The sequence below is a fragment of the Nycticebus coucang genome, chromosome 5, assembly GCF_027406575.1.
Source record: "Nycticebus coucang isolate mNycCou1 chromosome 5, mNycCou1.pri, whole genome shotgun sequence".
Lineage (NCBI taxonomy): Eukaryota > Metazoa > Chordata > Mammalia > Primates > Lorisidae > Nycticebus > Nycticebus coucang.
The window spans coordinates 15,768,638-15,795,646 of NC_069784.1; the positions used below are offsets into that span (position 1 = coordinate 15,768,638).

Genomic DNA, 27,009 nt, shown 5'->3' on the forward strand with positions numbered 1-27,009 from the left:
AATGAATATATGCAAACTTATAGACTTTCTCATGGAAGCATGCGAACGGTTCCCTAATTATACATGTAAGTTTACTAAACTTTGTGAAAAGTCCTCTTTTAAAAAAATTTTCTCACTTTATCAACTCAACTCCCTTAAACTAAGAAAAAAAGACAAAAAGAAAAAGAAAACTACAATATAAATATAAACTGGATACAAAATCTGCAGTTTATCTGGTAAAACATTGGGGTACCTGTTAACAGTTTTCCTCATGAAAGTAGATCATTAATCTAAATGTAGTTCTCAAAAAGGAACATGTGAGCATGCATATCCCTGGGCAAGCACAAATACGTACGTCTGTTGGCACATGTGAGCACGCATGCAGCTGGTACAGGGCCTGGCACGTATCACATGCTCAGTATCCCCAGTCACACACACACAACACGTAAGGCAACAAATTACTTACTACAACATTTAACTGAAATCAAGTATCTACTGAATGCCACAGACAGATAACCCCTTACTTTTAAAAGAAAAACCTCCATTGCTAAGGGACAGCAAGTTGTAGGGAAAAGTGAACTGTGATTCTGGAGACTGGGATTCCCATCTAACTCTGGCATAACTATCTGCCTGACTTGGTGCAAGAGCTACATTTTCCTGACCCTTCGTTAGCTCCCAAAGTGAGAGACGAAGGCCTAGCTCTTTCATCTAAATACCATTTCCAATCAGTGTAAGCTGTGGAAAACAGCACCATAATATTCAGAACATAAGCTTTCAACAGGTCTCCTCTAGTATAAGAAAATGAAGATTACTTGGTCATATTTCTTGCTAAGAAATCCTTCCTACAGATCTCCCCCATTCCTGGAAAATGGTTGATCCTCTGGAAAATAAAAAGGTAAATATTAATATTCTCATTGACTTAATGAATATATGCATTTACACTATAGTTTCAGCCATCTTATGAATTTTATGTTTTAATAAACTGACAATTATTGCTGTAAAAGATTTCAATTTAAATGACCTACAATGAATTTGTGAAATTAAAGAATCCATGATAATCAGAGAACAAAATTGCAAAATTTTAAAGAAATCAGAAAAGGGTGTTTACGTAAATGATAAAGTTATAATTTTCTATGTTAAGTGATAATTCAATATCCAAGTTACTTTGGGTTTTCTAGATTGACTATGTTCATACACATACACACATAGGCATTAGTGAAATAATGGACTTATATTTGCTCCTTACGTTCAATTTTTTATTCCCCTCTCTACTGATGAAGAAGGTCTATGTAAGCTGCCAATTATCTAAAATTCCTTATGTGTGTATTGTGACTTTTTAGTTTGATGTCTAATTTTCTTCTAAATGTAAGTCTGTATCGAATTTTAAAAAGAATGAAGTCAGGTTACGTATAGATGACATTATAGGTTTCTTCACATCCTAATCCCCCGGGCAACCTAGTCCATGTTTAAGTGTCACAAAACCATCGTTGTAGGAAGAAGTTTTTTCTATCAATTCTTCCTTAAAGACAGAAAAGGATTAAAAGTTACATTTGACAAAGATAAAGGCTTCATTCAAAGAGTGATACAACTAGAGAGCAACAAAAAAGGTGCTTCGGGTAGGTTAGAATTTCCTCATTCCAATAATTGGCCATGATTAATTTCCCACCTGGTAATTCTGCAGCTCTGCAATTTTCTCCTGCTGCACAGCAGAATCATACCATATAAGGTTACTCGTTTCATCCTCATCTGGAGTTTTCATAAATCCCATTTCATCTATTACTAAACGGACTGCAAGTAAACAGGTAAGGTAAGCCAGGATTAAAATACTTCTGAAATACATTCATTGTGGAAACATTTATATGTGTGTGTGTATATATATAAATTCTGATTCCCAGTTCTTCATTTGAAAATATCCATTAGTTACAGCATAACCTTTTTATTATATTTTGTCACAAGTTTATCTAGGGTCACATTATGCTCAAGAGTAACTGAGAACTGTTTTTAGGTGGCACCCAAAATCTTCAGTTTCCATCCTCTCAGATTTAACAGGTACACAAAACAGCCAAAGGGGTTGGTGTTTATTTATGGCACAGTGAAAAGACACAAACAGCTGAGACAACACCTCTATTCAGGAAAATGCACCTTTAAAGTTTTGTCGTGACCTCGGGCCAGGTACAAAAGAGCCAAGGTCAAAATACCCCCAGTCATCAGACCTATCCTATACTTTCCACTACCCTAGTTCAAATTCTTTGTAGCTCAAAAAACCAACTCATCTGTGTTTACTCGGGACATGAAATAATGAAGCAGAATTCACGGGAGGGCTTTGAATGTCGGCCTTCCGGAGCTCCGACCCTCTAATCCTACAGAAAACATCTATGCTCACAGGGAAGCTTCCTTTTTAGAGCAAACCATTTATGTATTGCTCTGTGATCGAGAGCTCACAATTAAAACATTGACATTTTCTTCCTTTGAATTTCACGTTTAGAACAAAGGTAAACAAAATACTGAGGATAACTGGCAGCTGCCAACAGAACCCTGCGTCTTACAAGAGGAGGGTGATCTATATAGCAGTGCTTAAATGTTGTGTTTCTTTTTTTTTTTTTTTTTTTTTGTACAGAGTTTCACTTTATTGCCCTTGGTAGAGTGCCGTGGCGTCACACAGCTCACAGCAACCTCCAACTCCTGGGCTTAGGTGATTCTCCTGCCGCAGCCTCCCAAGTAGCTGGGACTACAGGCGCCCGCCACAACACCTGGCTTTTTTTCGTCATTGTTGCAGTTTGGCCGGGGCTGGGTTTGAACCTGCCACCCTCGGTATATGGGGCTGGCGCCCTGCTCACTGAGCCACAGGTGCTGCACAACAAATGTTGTGTTTCTAAACATGTTCTTTGTATAGAACCCTATACAATATATGAGAAGAAATTGTTCAAATAATTTAGTTCAAGTACGGAACTGACTACCAGACACCTATTTGTCTCAAGTCCTAGAGGCTTTTGATTATGTTTTTGGCTGAGGAGAAAGAAAGGATTTTTTTATGCACTAGCACCCAGAATATAGGCATAAAAGGAGACGACAGGGACTGGGGGCAAATGGGGTCAGGGACTGTTGGGTTCAAGTTGCTGCTGTCCATGAGAGGCTTGGTGAAACTTGGGAGTTTTACTCAAGTCTGGGTGACCAGGTACTAACGCTAGAGTTGGGGGAAAGGCCATTCCTCTCTCATCTGTTGCCGATCACCAGGGCATCCTGAGGACTCAGCACCTGCTGTACCACCGAGAGTCCCTATGAAGGGCAGGGGCAATAGCAACACAGCCTGGGAAACTCCTCTACCTGGTACATAAGCAGAAAACAATGATAAATTCAGAAGAGCAGGTCAGAAGCACACCTGTTCCTGAGTATATGAGAGATGCGGTCAGGTTCTCTGAGAAATAACTGGAAGACTTTGATGAAAGAAATGAAACTCCTGGCAGTTATTGGGGGAATAAATGTAATGAGCTACATTAATTTAAGTACTGATGCATATACAAACCCATGAGGCAGGGAACATTCAGGTTCTATAAGAATACTGGGAAAGAGTCATTTTTCTTTACCTTCACTAAATCAAATTTGGAAGGTCAAAATTAAATCTCTTTTATTATGAAATTCAAAGCTCAGAGAGCTGAGAAAGCTAAACTCCAAACAGAAATACAAAGAAAAATACAATGTCAGGCATTAAAATGTCCTTTTTCAGCTAAGCTATTTAATTGCATTTTTGTTTCACTGAAATTTTAGGAATTAGTTGGTATCTTCTTAAGGACACCATCCTCCACTGCATAGAAAAGGATTCCCCTAAAATGTCAGAAAGTTTATAGAAGGCATTGAAAAATCCATTCCATAAAAGACAGTTCTCTCTGAATTTCTACGTTGCTTTTGACACCAGACCGGTTTTTCCAACAATTATGAAAATCCCGAGGTTCCCAGGAAACCTACCAATTTCAAACTTTGTCCCAGCAACATTGGCCGTAATGGTTCCCTTCTTTTTCTTCTTTCTGCCTTTCCTTTTCATTGTGCTTTGATAAGGTAATTCTGTATTCAGATCCAGTGGAGAGGGTCCCTGAATAACTTTTAAAGAAATATAAAACAACCAGATATCACTGAAATAACAAAAAAAAAAAATCCATACCACAGAACACAAATCACCCCCCCCCACACACGGAGTAAAATTATAAATTCTGACACTTTAAAGGTCCCTGATTAATTTTCAGTGCTTTAAAAAAAATTGCAGGAATGATCATGTTTTGTGACATGGTCTATCCGCTTACCTCCTTCTTGAGGCAGAGATGGCATTATCACCTGTGCTGAGTAGCAAGTAGTGTGCGCTGCTGTACAAGGCTCTCAGGAAATCTGGAAGTTCCACATAAGTCTAAGTAGGATATGGCCCCAAACCACTGAAAGTTCTTATCATATTATCTTGGTGGAATTCTCAGATTTCAGGACACTGAAGTTATGAGATTAGAAAGTACCTGCAGAGATTTTAAAATAAAGTCATTTAGAAAACAATTGTTAGGAAATTTTTTGATATATGCCAATACTATGCTTTTTAAAAGTCAAGTAAAAGTCAATGTGTTCAATCAACAAATATTATTTGATCTATTTATTGAACCTTGTGCAAAGTACCAAGCGATGGTTTTCTGTCCTGAGAGAATTTAGTGGAGAAGTTTTATTAAGTCATGTATAATATTTACATGCAATAAATAACATCCCATAGACGAATAGATGCTTTTGTTCCCATCATAGAGATAAGTAAATTGAACTCAGAAAAAAACAAATAATTTTTGCCTATCTTTACCAAGAAAATAAGCTTGAAGTACAGACTAAAATTAAGATCTTTCTGGTGTCAGAGCCAGAGTCCTTTAACCCAGAACCCATACAACCCTCACCCAAATGCCTGCAACATAGCCATCCCCCTGCTTTTAACATGAGGCAGGAAATAAGTGCCAAGATAGAGGCTGCATGTGGACAGAATGCAGAGAAGTGGTTCCTCTTTAAGGGGGTAGAGGAAAGGGCTTCCTAAAGCAGCCCACACTTGAATTGTGCCTTGAACAGTGAGAGCGATTTTGAAGGGTAGAGAATGGAAGGGGTAGTCATTGCTGTGAGAACCTTGTTTGAACACACAGAGGAAGGCAATAATGAATCAACTAACTTGATTTGGCTACATCTCAAATATTTTGACTGCATCTATATGAACCAAGTTATTTATGCCCTAACTACACTATATGCCCTGTCTATGCTATCAACTTTCTAGTTTCGTCTTCATTTTGTAAGAATCTTGGAGTTTTTGTAAAATGAAAAATTATAAAGCCTGTTATGATAAATAAAGGTAGAGATCAATGCCTTTGTCAGAAAATTATCAGAAGGCTTATCAGAAATTAAGATATATCCAGAAATTCAGCTACATAAAATGTGACTTATAAACGTCAAACCAAATATTCATTATTCATAATGTTTCATTATTTTAAAAAATTAAAATCTTTATTTATTCTCAGGTATTTTTCTACTAGAATAATTTCCTAGTATAATTTACTATCAAAACTAGGGAAATATTTATGACAGACCAACAAAGGATATGCACTGTGTTAATTATTTAAAATATTTTATCTCATTAACAAACTTTCAACTTAGGTATCATTTCTCCCCATTTTCTAGCCATAGAAGCCGAATCTGGTAAATGAAATTAATCAAGGCAATGCAGCTTAGTAAACCTAGAATTCAGAACCACCTTTGTCTGAATCTATTCTATTCATGTAGATCCAAGCTTTTCGGCCACCACACTAACAGAGTTTGCAGATGAATGAGAAGTCGGCAACTCTCCTGCAGTCCACACTGTAAGATGTGGCGGTACTCTGGGAATTCACAACACTTCAAACCAAACAGTGAGCTCACAGTAAAACATGTCTAAACTGATCTTACCTCCTAATTCCAAGCTGGAAACAGACTAGATTACTTCTCAGAATGAAAGAAAGGAGTAGCCTGACGTTCAGTTCAGTTTCTTTCTGGAGGCTTTCTGATACTTCAGGGAGGTAACTGTTTGAGTTTACAAGTTCTCATCCAACATCTTGTTACTGGAGTAAACAAAGGTCCCCTTTACGGTAACAGAGCACCTTAATACATTAAAAGTAGGTGACAAAGTCAGTAAGACTTTGAAAACAATGTTTGCCTAACTCAGCAAGACTTTGAAAACAATGTTTGCCTAACTATACTAGGCCCTAAAAACAAATTTGCTCATTTCTGACTCAAATAATGAGCCAAACAACTTTGATGTGATGTGCATAGAGCTCAAAATAAGAACTTTCATCACTTCCCCCAGTCACACAGAAATTTAAAGTTCACAAAATCATTCTACCCATATACAGTGTATACCTTACTAAATTCCATTTATGGTTCAGTAAAAGTGCTTGAAGAGACTCAAGAAGTTCAGTCTACCATGGCAATTCTAATTGTTTCACTTTATTCTAAGCAGGAGATTGAAGATTTATCACAGCACTCAGTTGAGCCACAGTTACCTACTTTCCAAAAGCCAAGAAGTCAAGTTTCAGTCACCTCCAAATACCATAAGCCAAAGGTTTCTCATCCTGAGCTGCAAACCCAAATTACCTGAGCAGCTTTTAAAATCCAGGTGCCCAGACCACACCCCAGAGCCAGGTGGGGCCCAACCATCAGCGCTTTTGAAGCTTCCCAAGTGAATCCGGTTAGCCAAAATTGAGAACCTGGCCTGCAAGCACAGGACATTGAAAGAAATTGCAACATGCTCGTATAAAATTATAATAAAAAAAGTAAAGCAAGAAAACTTGTAAAAAAAAAAAAAAAAAGGCCAAATAGGAGAAAACAATCTATAAAAATCCTGTCTAATTGAACTAAAACAATTGAGAAAAAGAAATAGAAAATCAGCAGACACTAACGATTTCTAAAACAAAGAAATCATTTTCAAAAGGAATTAACTTTCTAAAATTTCAAGCAATGTTAACCTTGAACATAGAACTTCTAAGTGCCAATAAATAAATAAGATAGAAACAAAACCGAAACAATTCTAATACATTTGTGCCAGTAAAACAGTATTAAGAAGGGGGGCCTGTAGCAGGTGATTAGGTCATGAGGGCTCCTCTCTCACAGGTGGGATTGAGGCCCTCATCACAGATGCGTCACACCGTCTGAGGTTCTCTTTGCCTTCCCATCCCTTCCACCATGGGAGGACACATCCTGTATCCCTCCGGGGAGAAACAACAAGGTGGCATCCTGGAAACAGAAAGAACAGCCCTCACCAACACTGGACTTGAACTTCCCAGCCTTCGGAAATGTGAGCAGTAAGGCGCTATTATTTTATAGCGGTAGCTCTAAGACAATTAATTAATAAATCAATTAATAACAGCTGGGAGAAAGGAGCGCTGTCAGAGCTCTCAGAATCAAATACATGTCACTTACAAAATATTACTTTCACATTTTTAGGTGAAAGAGGCAAAGTACATAAAAGTTACGTATTATTTATATATTGCCACTTGGGCAAACTAACAAAAGAACGTACAGAATGTATGTGCAGAGCCAAGCTGACTCACTGTGGCTGGGGACGGGACTAAGGGAGCCTTACTTGTGAGTTCACCTTCAGGACACTGCGTGGGCATTACCTATTCACAAAGGTAAAAATGTACGTGATAAAACTTTGTGTCAACGTTGTCATGTTGCCAGCTGAAACCAAAATTCTATTTTCCATTTATATGAAATACTTCCATTTTGCTGAGATGAAAGTGTAATATGGTAGGAAGGGCACTGAACAAGGAGTGGAGTTGAATTCTTTCCTTCTCGTTGCCACTTCGCAGATGCAGATACTTAGAATGCAAAAGGAAAGGACTGATTCTTTCTAGCCCTAACATCTAAAATGTCAACCAATGAAGATAACTTTACTAATGTTTTGATGATGAGATGAAGACAAAACATCTTTTGTGGGGGAAAAAAAAAAAAAAGGAAACATGAAGAAAATTCAGAACTATTCCCCAAGCCTTCTTTTGAGATATACAAAAATCAAGAAACGTAAAATCCGCATGGAAACAAATGAAGCCTTCCCAGCAACACCAATAAGCTGACCAAGTTGAAACTTGCATGGGTGAATCAGAAAAGATGCTGTCGACTGTTTCTTGAAGATGAAATAAGGGACCATAACACAGTCTGTCTCAAAACTTTCCTAGTGACCTACATATTGATGAAGTTTTACTTTACTTATAGATGATTAAAATAATCTAACAAAAGGTTAGTAGAAACCAAAAATAAGATTAAATTGAAAATACAGTAGTATTAAATAAAAACATAACAAGAGGTGTTTTATGGTGAGGAGGGGAAGGAGAAGAGAATCACTGCAAAACAGCCCTACTGTGTGCTAAGAACTTTCCCATGACTTTGTGTTTACTTAGTCCATCCCACATGTGCCCAATACATTATATTCCAATTTTGCAAAGAGGAGAATTTGGGCTCCAGGGTTAGGACACTTGCCCAAAGTCACTCTTCTAATAGGCAGCAGTGAAGTGATTTGTCTCCAAAGCCCATATGTATTCTTTCCCGTTTTTTGTCTATCTGCAAAATCAGTCTTGCAACATGACATATTGAAGATTTCACAAAAGTGCTTGATTTTGTTTCACTGGATCTACTGTCAGAGCTGGGGGCCAAGGTCAAGAGAATTGAGTTGTGACTTTAAAATGTGGTTAATACCACACAGCTACATCAGATTCAATTGCTCTTCCTTGAACTCCATGGAGTTATCTACGTCCAGGCTGTCCTCCTGATTCTCCATAATGAATGTACTGCAGTTCACTACAGATCAGGCACTGAATGAAATGGGCAAAACTTTGCTTACCTTCTAGTGCGGGGAAACAAACTGTAACAGTAAACATATGAAACAAGCAAACTAGAGGAAGTGCTAAACACTGTAGGGGAAATGGAGCAGGTTCGGAGATTGGGAGTGTGGAGGGAAAGGATGGAGAAGGGTTGCAATTTAAGTACTGGGCCCACGTGGGACTTACAGGGTAGGTGATACTTCAAAGAGGTTATCACAAGTGGAAATGACAAAAATTATGATATGCACAAATACGTGGGTAAGCACGTGTGCTGTGACTAGTTCAAGTGTGAACATGTGTGATGGGGAAAGGAACCACTCTCTGGGGCACTGAACAATCTTTAAGCCTCCAGTGTAGTTCTTCCTAAATTCTTCTTTTCCTACATATTTATTTTCTAAATGGAGTTTAAAATTATTATTTTCACATTGATAAAGGAGTAAAACGAACATGTTTCACTAGTTTCAGAGGCTTTTGATAGTTGTATCACTATTCCGACATACTTTAAAGAAGGGTGTCATTGGGCAGAGACCAACCCCTCCCTCCACTTGTTGTCCCAGGACCAACCTTGGGTTTTTACACCCTTGTGACGGCTTTCTTTGCTTCCTGCCTCCTAGCATCACAGCCTTTGGCATCTATCTCATGCCCAACCCCATTTCCATACTTGTTACTCTACTGTATGACATTCCAGTTCTCAAAACCTATCAAAACAGTCTTTAGTAGTCAGGACAGGCTATATTCTGTTGTAATAATAACTCACACCCAAATCTCAGAAGCTAAATTTAAGGTCTATTCTTGATCACACCACATATCCACCAAAGATTGGCAGGGGTACTCTGTGTATCGTTGTCACCCAGGAATGAAGGCTGTGAGAGCAGCTGTCAGCCTCACAATCACTAGTCATTGTATTAAAGGGAACAAGAGTTGTAGAGGATCACACACAGGTGATTAGAAACACACAAAACATCTACTCATAATCCAATGGCCTAAAGAAGTTACATGACCCCACGCAACAAAAATTAAGACATGTGAGCCTATCAAATGACCAGCAGGGGAAAAAAACATTAAATAACACCAACAACCATCACAGATTCTAATTTTGATTACCTCCCCCCCCCTTTTTCATTTGCAGTTTTTTGGCCGGGGCTGGGTTTGAACCCACCACCTTTGGTAATGGGGCCAGCGCACTACTCCTTTGAGCCACAGGTGCCACCTGAGATTACTCCCTATTTTAATCTAGCTATTCACCCCTATATATTATTTTATAATTCTCCATAGCCTCTCTTTCTTATGTTCTCTCATGCCTGGAAAAAATAGCTACCAATCTATTCTGAGTGCTCTGAACAAAATTGTGTGCCCCCAATATTGAACCCTAACCCTCAATGTGACGATACATGGAATTGGAAACTAGTTGATTACTAAATTTAAATGAGGTCATGAGGATGGGGCTCCCATAATGAGATTAGCACCCTTATATGAAGAGGAAATTATCTCTCCCTCTGCCATATGAAGACCAGAGAGATGGCAAACATCTGCAAGACAGGAAGAGGGAACCAGGAACCTAATTATCCTGTAAATTTATCTTGGACTTCCCAGCCTCCAGAACTTGAGAACTAAGTGCCTATAGTTTAAGCCACTCAGCCTATGACAGTCTGTTACAGCAGCCTGAGCATACTAAGTCCAGCCTATCCCCTGGCTTTACACAGTAGATAATTAAATTTCTCTATCCTGAGCTCGCTATGGATTGTAGCAATGATGATAAAGAAGAAAAAGACCATAAAGAGAAAGAAAAGGATGGAGTTGATGTAGTCATTTATGTAAAATATCCTATATGCCAGGCACTTTTCTAGGTTTTCACATGTAAAACTTAGATGTTCAAAACCCTAAGAAATACCCATAGAAAGCTGTGTAAAGAAGAGGTGCAATGAACAATGATATTGAAACACAAGTTATAAGAATTTTAAAATTATAACAATTCTGCAAATTTGCCTCAAGAAAATTCTTTCCAAATACCTAAACTATAATTATCTGATAAAAGATGTTTCTACTAATAATTAAAAAACTATTAAAAAAAAACAACAAATACAGCAAAAATATATTCAATTAAGCTTTTACTTTGGGATAAAAACACTCTCCAAACACCTAACATGTTACCTGCAGGAAGATCATTACTAAATAGTCAGAAATCTATCACTTAATGAAAATTATAAAGATAAGGCAGTTAATTTTTATATGCACAGTAATAATTCCAAATATCACATAGTGAATGAAATTTTGCCCACTTTTGTGCTATACCACATTAAATTTCAGTACTTGGTTCCCATACCAAAACTGATATATTATTTTTATCGTCAGAAAATAATGTTTTTTCTTATGTGAAAGAGAATGAAAGTAAATGAAACGTATCTTTTTAAACATCAAAAATTGAAATCTTTGTTTTGAATATTATTTAGATTAGATTTAATGTGAGTCTTAGAGCAATGTTTCTTAAACTTTAATGGGCAAATTAACCATCTGAGAATCCTGTGGAAGTTCAGATTCTGATACATTAGTGCTGGAGTGAAGTCTGAGAGTCTACATTTCTAACAAGTTCCCAGGGGTGCTGTTCCACGGAACACATTTGTTACTTTGAGTAGCAAGGCTCTGGAATAATCACAACCTTTAAGATTATTATGCCAACACAAATTTTTTAACTTAAAGCCGTTATTTATTACATGTAAAAATTGGGAAGCTATAAACTGAGTTTTAAATTTCTATAGATGTTTGTGAAATTATATATTAATGTTTAAAAGAGTACATGACTCAAAAAAAGGGAAGGAGGTTGGGAAATGCTGACCTAGAGCAGTGCTTGTTAAAGGATGGTCCAAGGACCAGCAGCACCAGCAGCATCTGCTAAGTTTTGAGAAATGCATATTCACAGGCCAAAACCCAGAACTTCTGGATCAGAAATATGAGAGTAAGACCCACCAACTGACAAGTTTCCAGGTGATTCTGAGGCAGGCCAAAGTTTGAGAATCTCTGGACTGGAGGATCTGGAATTGGTGGCACGCAGGAGGAAAGTGCGGGGTGGGGAGGACACTTGCAGTGGAGTCTGTTCCCTCCCCGTTGGTCTTTTTGGAAAGCACATCCACATGGATAAAAGCATTTGCCAAGCGTGGCTGGAAAGCACATACAAAGCAAGAAATTTGCTACAATGGATCTCACTGCTACTGCTGACAGCTCTCCTAAAGGAGATGCGCTTTGCTACAACTCTAGAAAGACTGTTCCTGGGGTCCCCAACTCATGGCCCACAGGTCACATGCAGATTAAGTGAGGACTTTTCTGCTCATCTGTGATGTATGATATTGAAAAAAATTATACACCCACCTCCCCCCCCCGACCCCGCCTCCCGCGCTAATGCTTTTGTTAGTATTTGTAGATTTAGTGTGTGGTCCAAGATAACTCTTCTTCCTCTAATGTGGCCCAGAGAAGCCAAATGGTTGGACACCTCTGGTTGCCTTTGCACCCTTTATGTGAACCCAAATCAGCTACCAATGCTGACCAAGCAACACGCTCATTTTATAGATAACCAATCCATGAAAACCCATTCAACAGTGAGGATTAACAGCAGTCACAGAGATTAATACTCCCTAGTATTGGGCCGCAAGCATGGAAACTTGAGCTGAAAAGGTCATGGAGAGCCAAAACATTGGGGCCAGAGGAAAGAGGAAGAATGGAATTAATATCAACAAGGGAGTGGATACATTGTGGTACCTCCGACAATGAAAATTGAATACTACATACACGTAAGAGTGAAAATAAATGAGCTAGAGCACGTGCTGAATCAAACAGCGCAGAGTCAAAACAGCCGAAGATCACATATGAAATACCATTTGTATAAAGTTTATCTGAGTGATACAAAATAATACATATTGCTCAGAAATTAATATATGTGAAATGAAGATAAAAGGAACTACATAGGAATGATAAATATCAAGTCTGACACCTCCTGAGAGGAAGGACATGCAATAGCCGGTCCTGTTTGGCAGAGAGTGAGCAGCTGTGTTCTTATACGTACGAAGAATGGAATTCTTATCCTGGGTTGGCCTTTTGAGAATAGGCAGAAATGAAATAGCCCCAATACTTTTTCTTGAGCAAAGTACTGTGATCTAAATCACACAACTGAAACTTGGGTCTGATTCTGACTCAGAAACAATTTAGAATCACTGAAGGACTCTAAGAAAAGTAACAGAAACCGGATTTCTTTCTAGTAGATTAGATTGGCAGTCATTGTGGGGGCAGGAGTAAAGACTCAGAAGGAGAGAGATAAGAGCTTGATCACAAATAGAAGCAACAGACACAGGGAGAAAGAGTACTCTACTACAGAACAGCAACAGGACTTGCTGTCAAGACGGAAAAAGTAATCTCAGATGACTCGGGGATTTCTGGCCTAGGGAACTGAGTAGAAGACGGCTCCATTTATCGAGAGTAGGCCTGCAGAAATTAGAACTTATTTGATGCGGAAATTGATTTCAGTTTTGTATTTGCAAATAAGGACGGATGGAAAAAATAGAAAATAAGATAAATGAATTAAGTGCTTAGAAATAAGAGATAAGGAAATCTCTGCTTTTATAAATAAAATGGCTTTAATTTAACACACAAACATCCCTTCCAAAGCGTCACTCCTCCAATGTCTGTGTTTTTGAGCTGCACAGCTGCATCACTGGTATACAGATTACATCAACCCGACACCCTCAGAACAATAACACATTGCCAAGACCCATTGTGTGTACAAATTGAAAGGGTTTTTGGAGAAGCTACTTACTCCTTGAACATAGTAACCTTTGTCTCCCTTTCTCAGGCTGGGTCTAAGCCCCAAAGCTAGATCCGCAGTGTGCTCTAGACCTAAAAGAACCATTTGATTAAACACTTCTGAAAACCTGATAAGAGCCAAGTATGATATTATGTAAGAATGAACAGAAGAACTGTTTATTCATTCTAGTAACAGAATCAATGTTGACCTTGAGCAACAGCAGCTCCCACTGATACACCACTTACTTATTTATCAAATTGGCCTTAGCCTATTCCACAGAGCCTGTAGCATGGAAGTTAAACTGCCAAGCTACCATATAAGGGGGATTAGAGTTTCCAAGTTTTTGAATTTAAAAGAAGAAAATTTCAGTTTTCAAATCTCATTAAACTAAATCTCAGTAAAAATTAATCCATGGTTCAAGAATCAAAGTCCAGAAAATCCATATGAAAAAAGGCAAATGTACCGTATGTGTTCAATGTCTATTTTTAAATTATACCACCCACATAATATGTCCGCTAAGTTCTCCAGAGTGTCTTGTCTTTGGAACTTGGCCTAGTATGATATCACAAAGCAGGGATTGACAAATAGGTAATATGAACACAGCATACCTGGAAGGCATTTTCCCCTACTAATATTTGTATTCCAGTATCTAGGATAATGAAAAAAGGGGAAAAGCTCACTCAATAAATGGTGAACTTTAAATAAAGGTCAAAGCAAGTAACGTCTGTAACCGAGTTACTAGAGTGACAGAAGACAAGGTTATTTCAAAACGTATCCATCCGATGCTTAAGTACAGTCACATGCCCCTTTGGGCTCACTTCTCCTACAATACTGCAGCTCTAAATGTTTCCCAGTAGCCTAGAAAAAAGTCTCACTTGGGCCCTAGAAGTAACACGTAACCTTGTCGGTTAACTTTCGCATATCTCACTTACTTTTGTCAGTCCTTTTATCTCCTCCCATCCCTTCACCCTGAAAGAACTGCACCCTATCTAAGAGATGAACGCCATATCCTCAAAACATCTGACCTGGACTTGCCTTCACAAAGACCTCTCTTGTTCTAAGCTATGAAGTTGAAACTGAGGGTCCTTGGACTTAACTCTCCCTGGATTTTAGTATCCTGGATCACAAGGGGGAAGCAGAGACTTTCTAAAATAAACAGTTCTTCGATCTTTGCCAGAAAATGCACAATAGATACCAAAATGTGCAGCTGCTAGGCTGGTGGACAAATGACATCACCCTGATGTCCTTTGATGCCTGCATTTGTAGTCCTTTGCGTCCACAACTTAACTCTTCGCCCTCCCCTGAACACCTGGTATTCTTCTGTTTCACTTCTTGGTAAAGGGCATCATTAGATTGCAAAACAACTAAGAGACAGAGATGTCAGAATAATCTCTCATTTTCCTTTGAACTCTGCGTTTGATACTCATTCACTGCACACATCACCACTATTTTTCCCCTACTAATATAACACCTGTTGCGTTATGATTAAGGGTGGCATTGTGCCTCACTTAATACCTACATTTCTCAGACTACTTTACAGGTGTATGTGACCATTTGACCAAGTTCTGGACAATGAGGTACACAGATGACAGTTTTGAGCAGGACTTCCCAAACACCGTGAAGGGAAAGTAGACAGTCAGTAGGCACGACTTTATTTGCTTTTCTTCCTTCCAACCTGGAATGCAAATGTGATTGCAGGAGCTGCAGCAATCTAAAGAGACACTGGTTTTGTCTTGAAAATGCCCCATCAGTCTTGGACCGCCTACCTCCAGAGAAAGTAAGTGTCCACCTTGTTTAAGCCAATGTCAAGCTAAGATTCTGTTACCACCAGCTAAATGTATCTTCTAATAGACAATACTACTCCAATAAAAATTACTATTTTGCTTTCTGAAAAAGATAACAGCCTAAACATAAAGTCACTGGCACAATGACTTTGGACATTGATGACTGCGGCAGCCTCCAACCACCCACTTTCTTCTAACTGTAATGTGAGTTTCCTCTGGTGAAGCCTGGGTCCTCTGTTCTCATTGCATGTGCTTTGGGTAGGGATGGTGTCAATCCCAGCTCTGAGGATGGGTAAGCGACTTAGACCCCAGTGATCATGGAATCCCATCCTCTTGACCATGGAATTGGTCCAGAAATGAACACAGGATCCAACTAAGGCCAGTGAGAATCAGGCCCAGAACTCATTTTCAGACTCCGAAAGAAGACGGATTCTTTTCAGAGCTGGCTTTGGGCCTGAGAGAATGCAGACCAGCAGTTGCGGGTCCCCAGCTTGCCTCTACCCCGGCCTGAGAATGAAGTCAACGTGAAGGAGGGAGAGCAGGAAGATAAAAGGTAACAGATTTCCCAACTTTTCAATAATACAACCTGAAAAAAAAACAAAGGTTTTTATGATTAAACTAGGTTCCTAACCATACAAATCTTAATAAGGTTTCATCTTTTTTAATAAAGAAAATTTCTTTAATAGGTCCAGGTATAAAACAACCCAAGTGAAATAAGAGGTTTCCTCACATGTCACTCCAGGGAAGCAGCTTACAAGGTGTCTCCTCCTTGCACATCCGTCAATCTCCAACACAGACCCTGGAGCACAGAAGCTACACCGCTGGGCTACTATGTCAGGGTGACACGGTCACCAGAAGGTTTTCAAATTTAAAATAAGAAAATTTCAATTGTACCAATGTCTGGAATCAGGTAAATTTTTCAGTTTCAAATTCCCCTAAATTAAGTCCCCGTAAAAGTTTAGCCATGGCCCAAGAATCATGCAAAGCCTAGAAATATTAAGCTGTGTGTAGACTCGTGAGACTTAAGGAGGGAAATAATAATAAGGCTATTCTATTTCTATATCATTAAACTAGGTGCAAAGTGAGTTTACATCACCTTTGGAAAGTCATAAAATACTAACAGCCTTTACCTGAAAGGCCCTCTGTGAAGAACACTAATTAAATTCAATGATATTTTAATATGTTTAGCTCATTTTAAAATAAGATTCTTTCCCCCAAATCACTCCAGATCCTTAAAAACACTGTATCTGGCACCACAGTCTTTGCCGTGAAACCAGTCCTTTTATAGAATTGCAGAGGAAAAGGACTATTTTTGTCCTTCATGCTAACAAACAATAATGGAATGCAGAAGAGAAGTGGTGCCCGAGGTTAACCAGCGCACAATAATATAACCTCTATAAACACTACCAAACGGCAGATTTGTTTTTTCAATCATTCTTTCCTCTCTCGGCCTCTGCCTTCCCCTCTCACAAAGAGCAAATGAATACTCTAAAGATAAATCACCAATCTGCTTAGAAGTTTAGTTATCCCTTTATTATTTCATTATATATCTTATTAAAGCATTAGATGCATTAGCGTCAGCATTTACGGTCCTTATGTTTTTAGATGCTCTAGTAAGAAAAAAATAGCTTCCTTCCTTTAACACACAGCATTTTTTTTTCTATCAGAGAGGATACTTGGCAGCTCCAAAACTACATGAAAAATAAAAATTCACCCCAAACATAATGATACTTATCATACCAATTATAAGTATACCCAAGCATGACAGCATCCTAGGTATCTATAAAATTATGCGTGGAACCACTTACCTACCGTGTGTCTCTCAGTGTCACGAATTACACTAAATCAACAAGGTGATTTCCAGTCCTACTGCATGGAATTTGGACTTACTATGGTTTAATCCTACCTAGTATTTATTTATTTATTTTTATTGTTGGGATTCATTGAGGGTACAAAGAGCCAGATTACATTGATTGCATTTGTTAGGTGAAGTTGCTCTTATAACTGTGTCCCGTCCCCAAGAGGTGTGTCACACACTGAGACCCCCATCCCCTTCCCTCCTTCCCACTCTCTGCTTTACCTTATATTTAAAATTAGCTATACATACAAGTTTGAATGTGCAAAAATCTGCACATTCTTTAGAAAAATTTAATCAGTGTATTGCAAAATTGTTCCTATGTCTATCTTGAACTGGGTTTGCTGAGCATGCCACATTGCTGGAACTTGTTCTCTTTTACTAATAGATTATTTTGAAGGCAATTATCTCTCCCCAATCTATTAAAAAAAAAAAACAGACTTGCTGACTTAACAATAAACATTGCTAAACATTGTTTAACAATAAACATTAGGTATGCAATTTTAAATCCTCTCCCTACTTACATCATTGAAATCAGTAGACTTTGAGTAAAGCATATTGCTCCCTGTAAATAAAGTAGATGGATCTTGTCCAATCAGTTGACGATTTATGAGACAGCAGACTGAAGTTTCCCAAGAAAGAGCCTCAGACGGTATTCAGGTTCAAGTTGCAAAATCAACTCTTCCCTGGGTCTCCAGCCTGCCAGCCTCCTCGGCAGATTTTGGGCTTGCCAGCCTCTACAATCCATTCTTTTAAGGGGGACATAATCCTACTTTGAATAACTATAAGTCCATATATTTATTCTACCTCCTGACTCTCACTTGGGTTCCAGTTAGACGAAACTGTAAAACAGCTGAGTCCTAAGTAGAAGAGGTTTTATTACAAATATTAATAGAAAAAAAATACTTATCAGAAGACTCAAAGTAAGCTAAGATATTGGCCTAGAAAATTATTTCTCTTGGACTCTTGTAACACTGAGGCTAGGGAAATGAAGTGTCTTACTCAACTCATTAATTTCTCATTACTATGCCTCCTTAGACTTCTCTTTTTAGGCTATCAAAGAAAAATGAAAATGCTGACTTCAATCTCACTTTATGTAATTGTCAGATGGAATTTTCCTTTACCAAAGGAAGAGGTAAGTTGTCATAAGGATATTACTTATAAACATTAAAATTGTTTAGACAAAGTCTCCCTGTCCTTTACTTAATGTTATTAAACATTATTTTAAAATTTCCACAATTTGTTTTTCATAATGACAAAATAAGGATTTAAAGATTAACAAGTTTATTTCAATTATTAGAATAAGAACATTCTTACCATAATGGTACATAAGAAAAATATACACAAAAGAATAATTTTCACTTGAATATAGAAGCATCTTCTGAACATAGTTGGCACTGCATAAATAGCTCTCAAATGAAATTAATAATTTTATATAATAATTGCAAAAAATCTCTATTTGATTTCATTATTTATAATGAATTTTCTCAAAGTAACATATCTCAGAAATGTGTCAAGAACACCATCTGATGATATTCAGTGTTAGTATTTCTCTGGTTACATTACTTTTCTCAAGTTTACTTTTGGTAAAGGGACCATGAGTAATTTGGTCAATGAAATATTCAGGTTCCTAGCGAGAACTCGGGTACCCCAGAATGGGCTACTCACGCTGGACAACAATAATGTCCTCCCTCAGTTCACTCTCCAGATTAAATTGCTCCAATCAGTGTTACATTACTAAATTTGAAATGTCATTTCTAAATAAAATCTCACATAACACAAAACTGAATGTCATGTTTGGTTTGTGTATATAATCAACACATTACGAAAAACCCACCGACTTCAATACTATTAAATTAAAAAACTAAGTACAAAATAGCACTGAAATCAAACTCAAAGCAATTTAAGTTACTAGTCTAGTTTTTGAAGACAGCCTATCATGTTTTTCTGTCTAGATCATGACTAAAGGGAACATTCTTGAAAGAAACTAGAAAGTAGAGCAAAAGCCTAAAATACGCAATATGTTTATGCGCTTAATTTGGTAATTCCACTTCTAGAATCAATCCTGATGCAATCATCTAAAACGTTGAGGCATATTTGTGAACAGGAATGTATGTCAAGCCATTATTTATAATACAATAAGACTTAAAACAACCTAAATATATCCAAACAGAAAAACTGAATAAATTATGATGCAGTGAAACAATGGTTAATTATATAGTTGTTGAAATTGACTATTTAGAACTATTACTGGCATAGGAAGACACAGAATTATTTGGGCAATTTTATGAATGATTCATAATAAGTGAAATAATATTTATTTTACCATGAATTAATGAATGTTATAGAAGATTTATTTTTATTTACTAAGCCTAAACAAATATACCTAAATTGGAATACTCACTTCCTATCAGCTTTATGTGTCATATTAAATTTGTTTTTTGAAGATTCAAAATATTTTAAAGCCAATATATGAAAATAATCAATTATGAATTATACACCAGGAAGAATTTTACTCTATAGTTTTAATTTAAGCCTCTTAAAATAATCTAGATAATTGGCTACTTTCAAAATAGGCTGATTCCTAAGTAGTATACAAAGATTATGGTTGTGAATTACAACATTTTGTGTTTATTTTGGTACTCTGAATATTCGCTAAACTACCTCTGAGGTAAAACACTTCCAGAGTAAATCTAAATGTAAACTAACTGATCCAAGATTCCAGGAATTCAAGCCAAGAGTGAGATCATTGTGTGGAAAATAGCTAGCAGTGAAGTTACAGTACAGGTTATATTTGTATGAGGTGTTATTCACACCCAAGTTGGAGGAAATTAGGAACACACAGTACATATCAAATCCATTTAAAAGATTTTCCTTTCAGAGATGAACAGGAAACACACGGATGAAGCCCAGAGATCTTCTCTTCCTAATCAATGTAGAAGCAGTTTGTCTTTCAAGTTTTTATTTCAGTTTGGACCTGTCAGGTTCGAGCTATTAACAGCCTGTCCAAGTAGAAATTCCAGGAAGTAGTTGAAAATCAAAAGATAACTGCTAAGAAAGGAAATAAGATGTGGTTCTTTACTTGTCTGCCCTTTACTAGTAGGTCTTATGCAAGAGGTATTAGTTACAGACTCTGATGTAAGGATTCAAATACGAGTAGTTTATTTGGAGACATGCCTGAAATACTGGTAAGGGGACAGGGAAGGGAAGGCAACCCACAAACTGTGTGTCACAATGCCAGCGACACTACGGACGCCTGGGGTATACTCCCCTAGGAAACTCCGGGAACCAGTGTGAAACACACAGGTTCAGAGTTAACCCAGCTGGGGTCAATCTCTGGTGAAAGACTGCTCTCCAGGGGTAAGGGGAGCTGATTACCCCTAAGTGGTGTGAAGTGGTGGTGAAGTGAAGAGGTCTCGGAAAGGCCAGGGCCTCAACTCTCTAGACCAGGCGTCCTCAAACTTTTTAAACAGGGGGCCAATTCTCTGTCCCTCAGACCGTTGGAGGGCCGGACTGTAGTTTAAAAAAAAAAAAAAAAAACTATGAACAAATGCACACTGCACATATCTTATTTTGAAGTAAAAAACAAAATGGGAACAAATACAATTCACACGGCTTCATGTGGCCCGCGGGCCGCAGTTTGAGGACGCCTGCTTTAGACTTCCAAGAAAGTCCTCAAAAGCCTTCAGGAAAAGAAATGAAGACACTGGCAGGCAACTGGAAAGAGGAAAAGTATAATGAAGCGGTAAGATACAGGGCCATGGGAAGGGCAGTGAGGGCATCTATTCAACACCTACCCTTAAATTATATTATTGTGTCCAAGATTTCAATTATCATTTACCTAATAATTGAAACTTTGACACATGGCCTTTAAATTCAACCCACACGCCATGCCATGCCCCAGCTACCATAGAAAAGTAAATTAAATATTAGCTCTCAGGTTCTTAGCAAGACCTGGGATCCAGTTTCTATGCAGAGGATTCTGAAATTATACTCTGGTTTCTGTGGATGGTACTGGAAGATTTGAGATAGTGCAGAAGGTACACTAAAGTTTGATTATATTGTTTCTTTGCTGCACATGCATAGCAGGAATTCTACATTTACTTACATTTTTCTTGAGAATGATCTTGAGGGAGTTGATGGAGAATGGTCACATATGGTTTACAACCCGGGACACCCATGAGTGACCTATTGCTGGAACCTTTTGCTTTCTGTCAAGTCCACTGCACTGGCTGGAGTCTGCTAGGCTCCTGGTTCTGCACCACATCTTTGATGGCTTTTTTGGCTCCAACAGTTTTGCAGCCCACTTAGACGTACCTTCTAATCTTGGTTCTCCTTGTTTCTAAGGTGGTCATGCCTCTGTTGTCTCTAGGAATAAACTCCCTACTTCAGTCTCCCTACCCTACAAAAACAGTCCTAGACATCATAAAAATAGAAGGTAAGAAGAAGACAAAGAAAGGGGAAGATACTGGGGAGAAGAGATTTAGACCATCTACCTAACTCTACATAAAACTCTACAGTCATGTTGCTGAATTTTTTATATTTATTTATTTATTTTAAAGACAAAGAGTAGTGTCAAGTTTAAGGCAAAATTGACAGGAAGATACATACAAACACGCTGTTTGCCTGAATACATGCACAGTCTCCCCCATTATCAACATCCCCAACCTGAGTGCTGCATTTATAACAACTGATGAATCTACACCTGGGTATCACTGTCACTGAAAGTCCACAGTTTTAGTTAGGGCTCACTCTTAGTGTTGTATATTCTATGGATTTGGACAAAAGGACCCATCACTATAGTATCATAAAGAGTATTCCCACTGCCCTAAAAATCCCCTGTTCTCTGCCATGTCATCCTTCCCCAAACCCTACACCTCAACCCCCAGACATGACTGATCTTTCTACCACCTCCACAGTTTGCCTTTTCTAGAATATATACAGTTAGAATCACATAATATGTAGAATTTTAACATTAGCTTCTTTCATATGATAATATACAGTTGGGATTCCACATCTTTTCCTGGCTTCATGGCTCATTTCTTTTTAATGCTGGATAATATTCCACTGTCTGGATATACCACAGTCCATCCATCTGCTGCAGGATGGTTGCTTTGTTGCTTCCAGGTTTGGGCAATTATGAATAAAGCGTCTACAAACATCCATGTGCAGATTTTATGTGGAACTAAGTTTGAAGCTCCTTGGTATTTACCAAAGGTGTGACTCCTAGATCATATGGTAAGAGAAAGTTTAGTTTTATACCAACTATTAAACTGTCTTCCAAAGTGTCTGTCCCATTTTTCATTCCCATCAGCAAAGAATGGGAATCCCTGTTGTTCCAGATCCTTATCAGCATTTGATGTTGGTGTTTCAGATCTGGGCCTTTCCAGTAGGTGTGCACTGGTATTTCACTGTTGTTGTAATTTGCATTCCCCTAAAGACAGAAGATGTGGAGCAACTTTTCATGTGCTTACTTGCCACCTCTATATCTTCTTTGGTAAGACAACTGTTAAGGACTTTGACTAATTATTTAATTGTGTTGCTTGTTTTCTTATTTTTGAGTTTTAGGAGTACTTTATACATTTTAGATAGCAGTATTTTTGTCAGATGTGATTTTTACAAATATTTTCTCCTAGTATGTGCGTCTTATTCTCTTGACACTATCTGTCACAAAGCAAAAGATTTTCATTTTCACAAAATCCAACTTATTGTTTCTTTCAAGGATCATGCCTTTGATATTGTATCTAAAAACAAACTGCCATACCCAAGGTCATCTAGATTTTCTCTTATGTTACCTTCTAGGAGTTTTATAGTTTTGCATTGTACATTCAGTTCATTTATCCATTTTAAGTTAATTTTTGTGTGTGTGTCTAGGCTTATTTTCTTTTGTATGTCAATGTCCAGTTGTTCCATTGCCATTTATTGAAAAGACTGTCTTTGCTCCATTGTACGGCTTTTGCTCCTTCTTCAAGGATCAGCTTTCTTTAAGGTTGCATAATATTCCATGGTGTACATATACCACAATTTATTGATCCATTCATGGGTCGACGGGCACTTGGTGTCTTAACATAATAACTAAGAAAATGCTGTGAAGGCTATGTTAACCAGTTTGATGAAAACATTTCATATTGTATATAAAACCAGCACATTGTACCCCATGATTGCATTAATGTACACAGCTATGATTTAATAATAAAAAAAAAATCAGCTAACTGTATTTATGTGGATCTGTCTTCAGGTTCTCTGTTCCCTTGATCTACTTTTTCTCTTTTTTCGCCACTACCTCACTGTCTTGACTGCAGAAGCTTTAAAGTAAGTCTTGAAGTTGGGTAGTTTCAGTCTTCCAACTTCTGTTTTTCTTCAATATTGTGTTAGCTATTCTGGGTCCTTAGCCTCTCCGCATGAGCTTTAGAATCAGTTTCTCAATATACACAGACTAAATTGCTAAAAATTTTACTATGATTACATTAAATTTATATATCACATTGAGAAGAACTGAGGGGTCATGACAATATGGAATCTTCCTATCCATGAACATGGAATACTCTCTGGTTACTTAGTTCTTTGATTTATACATTGGAGTTATTGTAGTTTTCCTCATATTAATGAAGTCATAGAGAGTATACATAAGATAAATATATATACTCTCCATGACTTCATTAATATGAGGCTAAAGAACAGGAAAAACTAAATCTAAAGTGACAGAAGTCAGAAAAAAGGCTATGTCTGGGCAGGATTAGGGTAAGCATTTTGGGAAGAGTTATGAGGGACCCTCCTGAGATCATGGAAATGTTTTATATCTTATGTAGGTGATGCTTATACAAGCATATGCATATGTAAAAACACATCAAGCTGTTCCCTTTAGATTTGTGCAGTTTATTGTATACATGTTAGACCTCAAATTTTTTCATGATAATGATACAGCTATCATAGGAGAAGGATACAGAGACTCCAGAGTCACAGAAGTGAAAGGGAGAACAGTGCAAAAAAGGTATAGGCAACCACGTGAGGTATATTACAGAAAGAAAGATCAAGAAGAAAGACCAGGAAAAAGTCATCATATTTAGAAAAGGGGAGTTCATGATTATTGTTGTGACAGGAATAGGAAAATTCATATTACAAAATTTTAACTAGATAGAACCAAAAAAAATGACTTTCAAGAAGTGAAGGGAAAAGAATGATGTACATATGTAGTTCAGGGGAAAAAGATCTCAGTGAAAATCGTTTGGGGTATAGTTGGTGGAGAGGGGGACATGATAAAAAAAAACTTGAATATGTTTGAGATCTAGCAAATTGAAAATAATTAAACATAAATATGAATACATAATGGACTAATTTTAGCCCACAGGCAAGAACGGGCACACATATGTTTTGTAAATAAAGATTTATTGGAACACAGCTGACCACATTTGTTTATGTAACATCTATAGCTGCTTTTGCCCTAGAAAGGAAAAGCTGAATAGCTGTTGAACAGAAACCATTTGGCCTTACACAAAAAAAGTTTGCTGACCCTGGAACTAGAGTCATGAAGGACCTCTAGGAGCTGGAAGGAAATGACATGCACACAAGTAGAGAAGCTAGCCTTGGTAATAAGAAGAAAATGCAAAGGTTTAGTAAAAGAGAGTAAGATGAACATAAAAAATTAGTCCTATTCTATGTCAGAGAACAGGCAGGATACTGATTACCCACAAATAAATGGGAAATGATTTGGGGGCCCTGGAAAGTAAATCAGTGATGATAATATTAACAACAAGTGTTGATGCTGCTACGGCTGCTTCTACTACTGTAGCAAGACTAATATTAATGTAATAAAGCCTACGAAATATTTCCATCTGGACTGTGTCAATACCACCACAAGCCCAAAAGGTTCAAAAGCAAACTCATAATCTTGGCACTGTCCTTTCCCTCAACCCTTAGCAATTCCATTCCCAAGCTCTGTTTATTTTATCTTCTGGATATTTTTGGAACCTGCCTATACTTGTTTCCCTCCCTTTTACCTCCACCTCTAATCCTAGCCACTATCATCTCTCACTTGGACCATGGCACCAGGTTCCTCAGAGATCTGCTCATATCCACTTTTAGTTTTCTTCAATCTATTTTCTTTCGATCCAACTCTCTCATTGTACTATGACTTTTCAAAGAACAGGAACCACGTTTGGGTCTGTTCACATATCCCAAGCACTTAGCAAAACTCCTGGGTCATGGTAGTCCCTCAAATATTTATTGAACGAGTACATGAATGAATATTGGCTCTATAACAAGCAACGTGCTAAGTGCTTCATATAGGTTATATCTTATAATACTCACAAAACTCCTCTGAAACTGGTACTGTTATCATTCCCATTTTGCAGATGAATAAATAGAGGAGGATACATTGTAAGTATATCCTACTTACATATACATAAGTGTAAGACTTATGTATCCTACTACTTATAAGCAAAGACAGTTTTAATTGGGTTTTCTCCTCTTCATCCTGATTTCCTTCACAACACTATAAAGCCAACTTAATAAGAATTATTTTCTTCATCTGAAAAATAAAGCAGAGAATGAACAGTATAGTTGACTCGCCTAAGACCACAGAACCCAGTTAACACTGAGTTCACTGATTTTATAAAAACTTGGTCTAGTCCATTTCCCTGTAGCCAGAGCCCAAATTCATCCCTCGTCTGTTATCCATATTCAGATTGACCAACCCAACTCCACAGTTGAGAGATCAATAAAGTCGGGTGAAAGATACTCAGCATTTCAAACAACACGGCTGTATGCTCCCAACCAACAATGTCATGGCTTGTTTTTCATTAGTGCTTGAACACATCTCAAGCCCTATAATAAAAAGGTTTGTATAATGGGAAAAATGTGTATCATATCCTACTTCTACGGAAGTTTTTTTTCGTAACGAAAATTTTTCATAAGGAAATGGAAGGGAAAAGAAAGAAATATAGTAAGGATGGAAAGTGAAGGAAGAAGGTGGAAGGGAGGGGTCGAGGGTTAATTTTTTTTCTTGCTAGGAAAATCAAGTCAGTTTTTTCAGTCGCTGAGGAATATGTGATTTCATATCTTCTACAAAATATTCTAGACATTAATCCTAATAAATCACACAGTCACTGACAATGCTGTCCCCAAAGCTGGGGACACATTCTAGATTTAAATTCTTTTCTAAAATTAGACTTAGGCTTCTTTTAAAAGTAATTTTTTGTTGTTTTTCACTTTTTTATTTCAAAGGAGGTACAAATGTTTTTTAATCACAAGCGACTCCTATGGTTTCATAGTGTCAGAGGAGATAATTTGAGAATGACAATAGCAGAATGAGACCACATGGCAGATAATCACACTGACAAGACATGTCAGTCTTCAAAACATGCAACTCTTCAAAGAGATACTTCTCACAGATTCCAGAATTCAATCAAGTGGATTATTCCTAGCTTGGGTTTCACCATATTGGAATGCTCTGGAGATGATACTTCATTCAAAGCCTGCATTCAAAAAATGTTCCCCATCCTCTATTAACATTCCCCCTTAAAACTCTTCAATAGATATTGAATTTAGCTTCATGTCTACAAAATCTAACAATGGATTAGGCAGGTATATAGGCTTCTAGTTCTTCAATTTTCTCAATATTCATCATAGCAAAGCTTTTCTGAAATAAATTATCTGTAAAACATCAAAAACTAGTTTCTCATCCTGAATCCAGACACTTCAATTTTAAATATGAAAATATGATACTTACTGGCATATCAAGCATCTATTTTT

General features: G+C 37.5%; 1 protein-coding gene across 3 annotated transcripts in view; it reads right to left on the minus strand.

The window, feature by feature from the left end:
• Nucleotides 1-17,799, minus strand: part of TTLL7 (tubulin tyrosine ligase like 7) — a 96,239-nt gene extending 78,440 nt beyond the window's left edge. For all 3 annotated transcript variants that reach the window (XM_053592127.1, XM_053592126.1, XM_053592125.1), the window contains exons 1-5: nucleotides 17,784-17,799; nucleotides 4,275-4,475; nucleotides 3,943-4,074; nucleotides 1,646-1,767; nucleotides 792-859 (exon numbers count right to left, since the gene is read on the minus strand). In XM_053592127.1, coding sequence (XP_053448102.1) covers nucleotides 792-859; nucleotides 1,646-1,767; nucleotides 3,943-4,074; nucleotides 4,275-4,299 — 347 coding nt within the window. In that variant the 5' untranslated portion in view covers nucleotides 4,300-4,475; nucleotides 17,784-17,799. The remainder of the gene's footprint in view (nucleotides 1-791; nucleotides 860-1,645; nucleotides 1,768-3,942; nucleotides 4,075-4,274; nucleotides 4,476-17,783) is intronic.
• Between the last annotated feature and the right edge of the window lie 9,210 nt (nucleotides 17,800-27,009).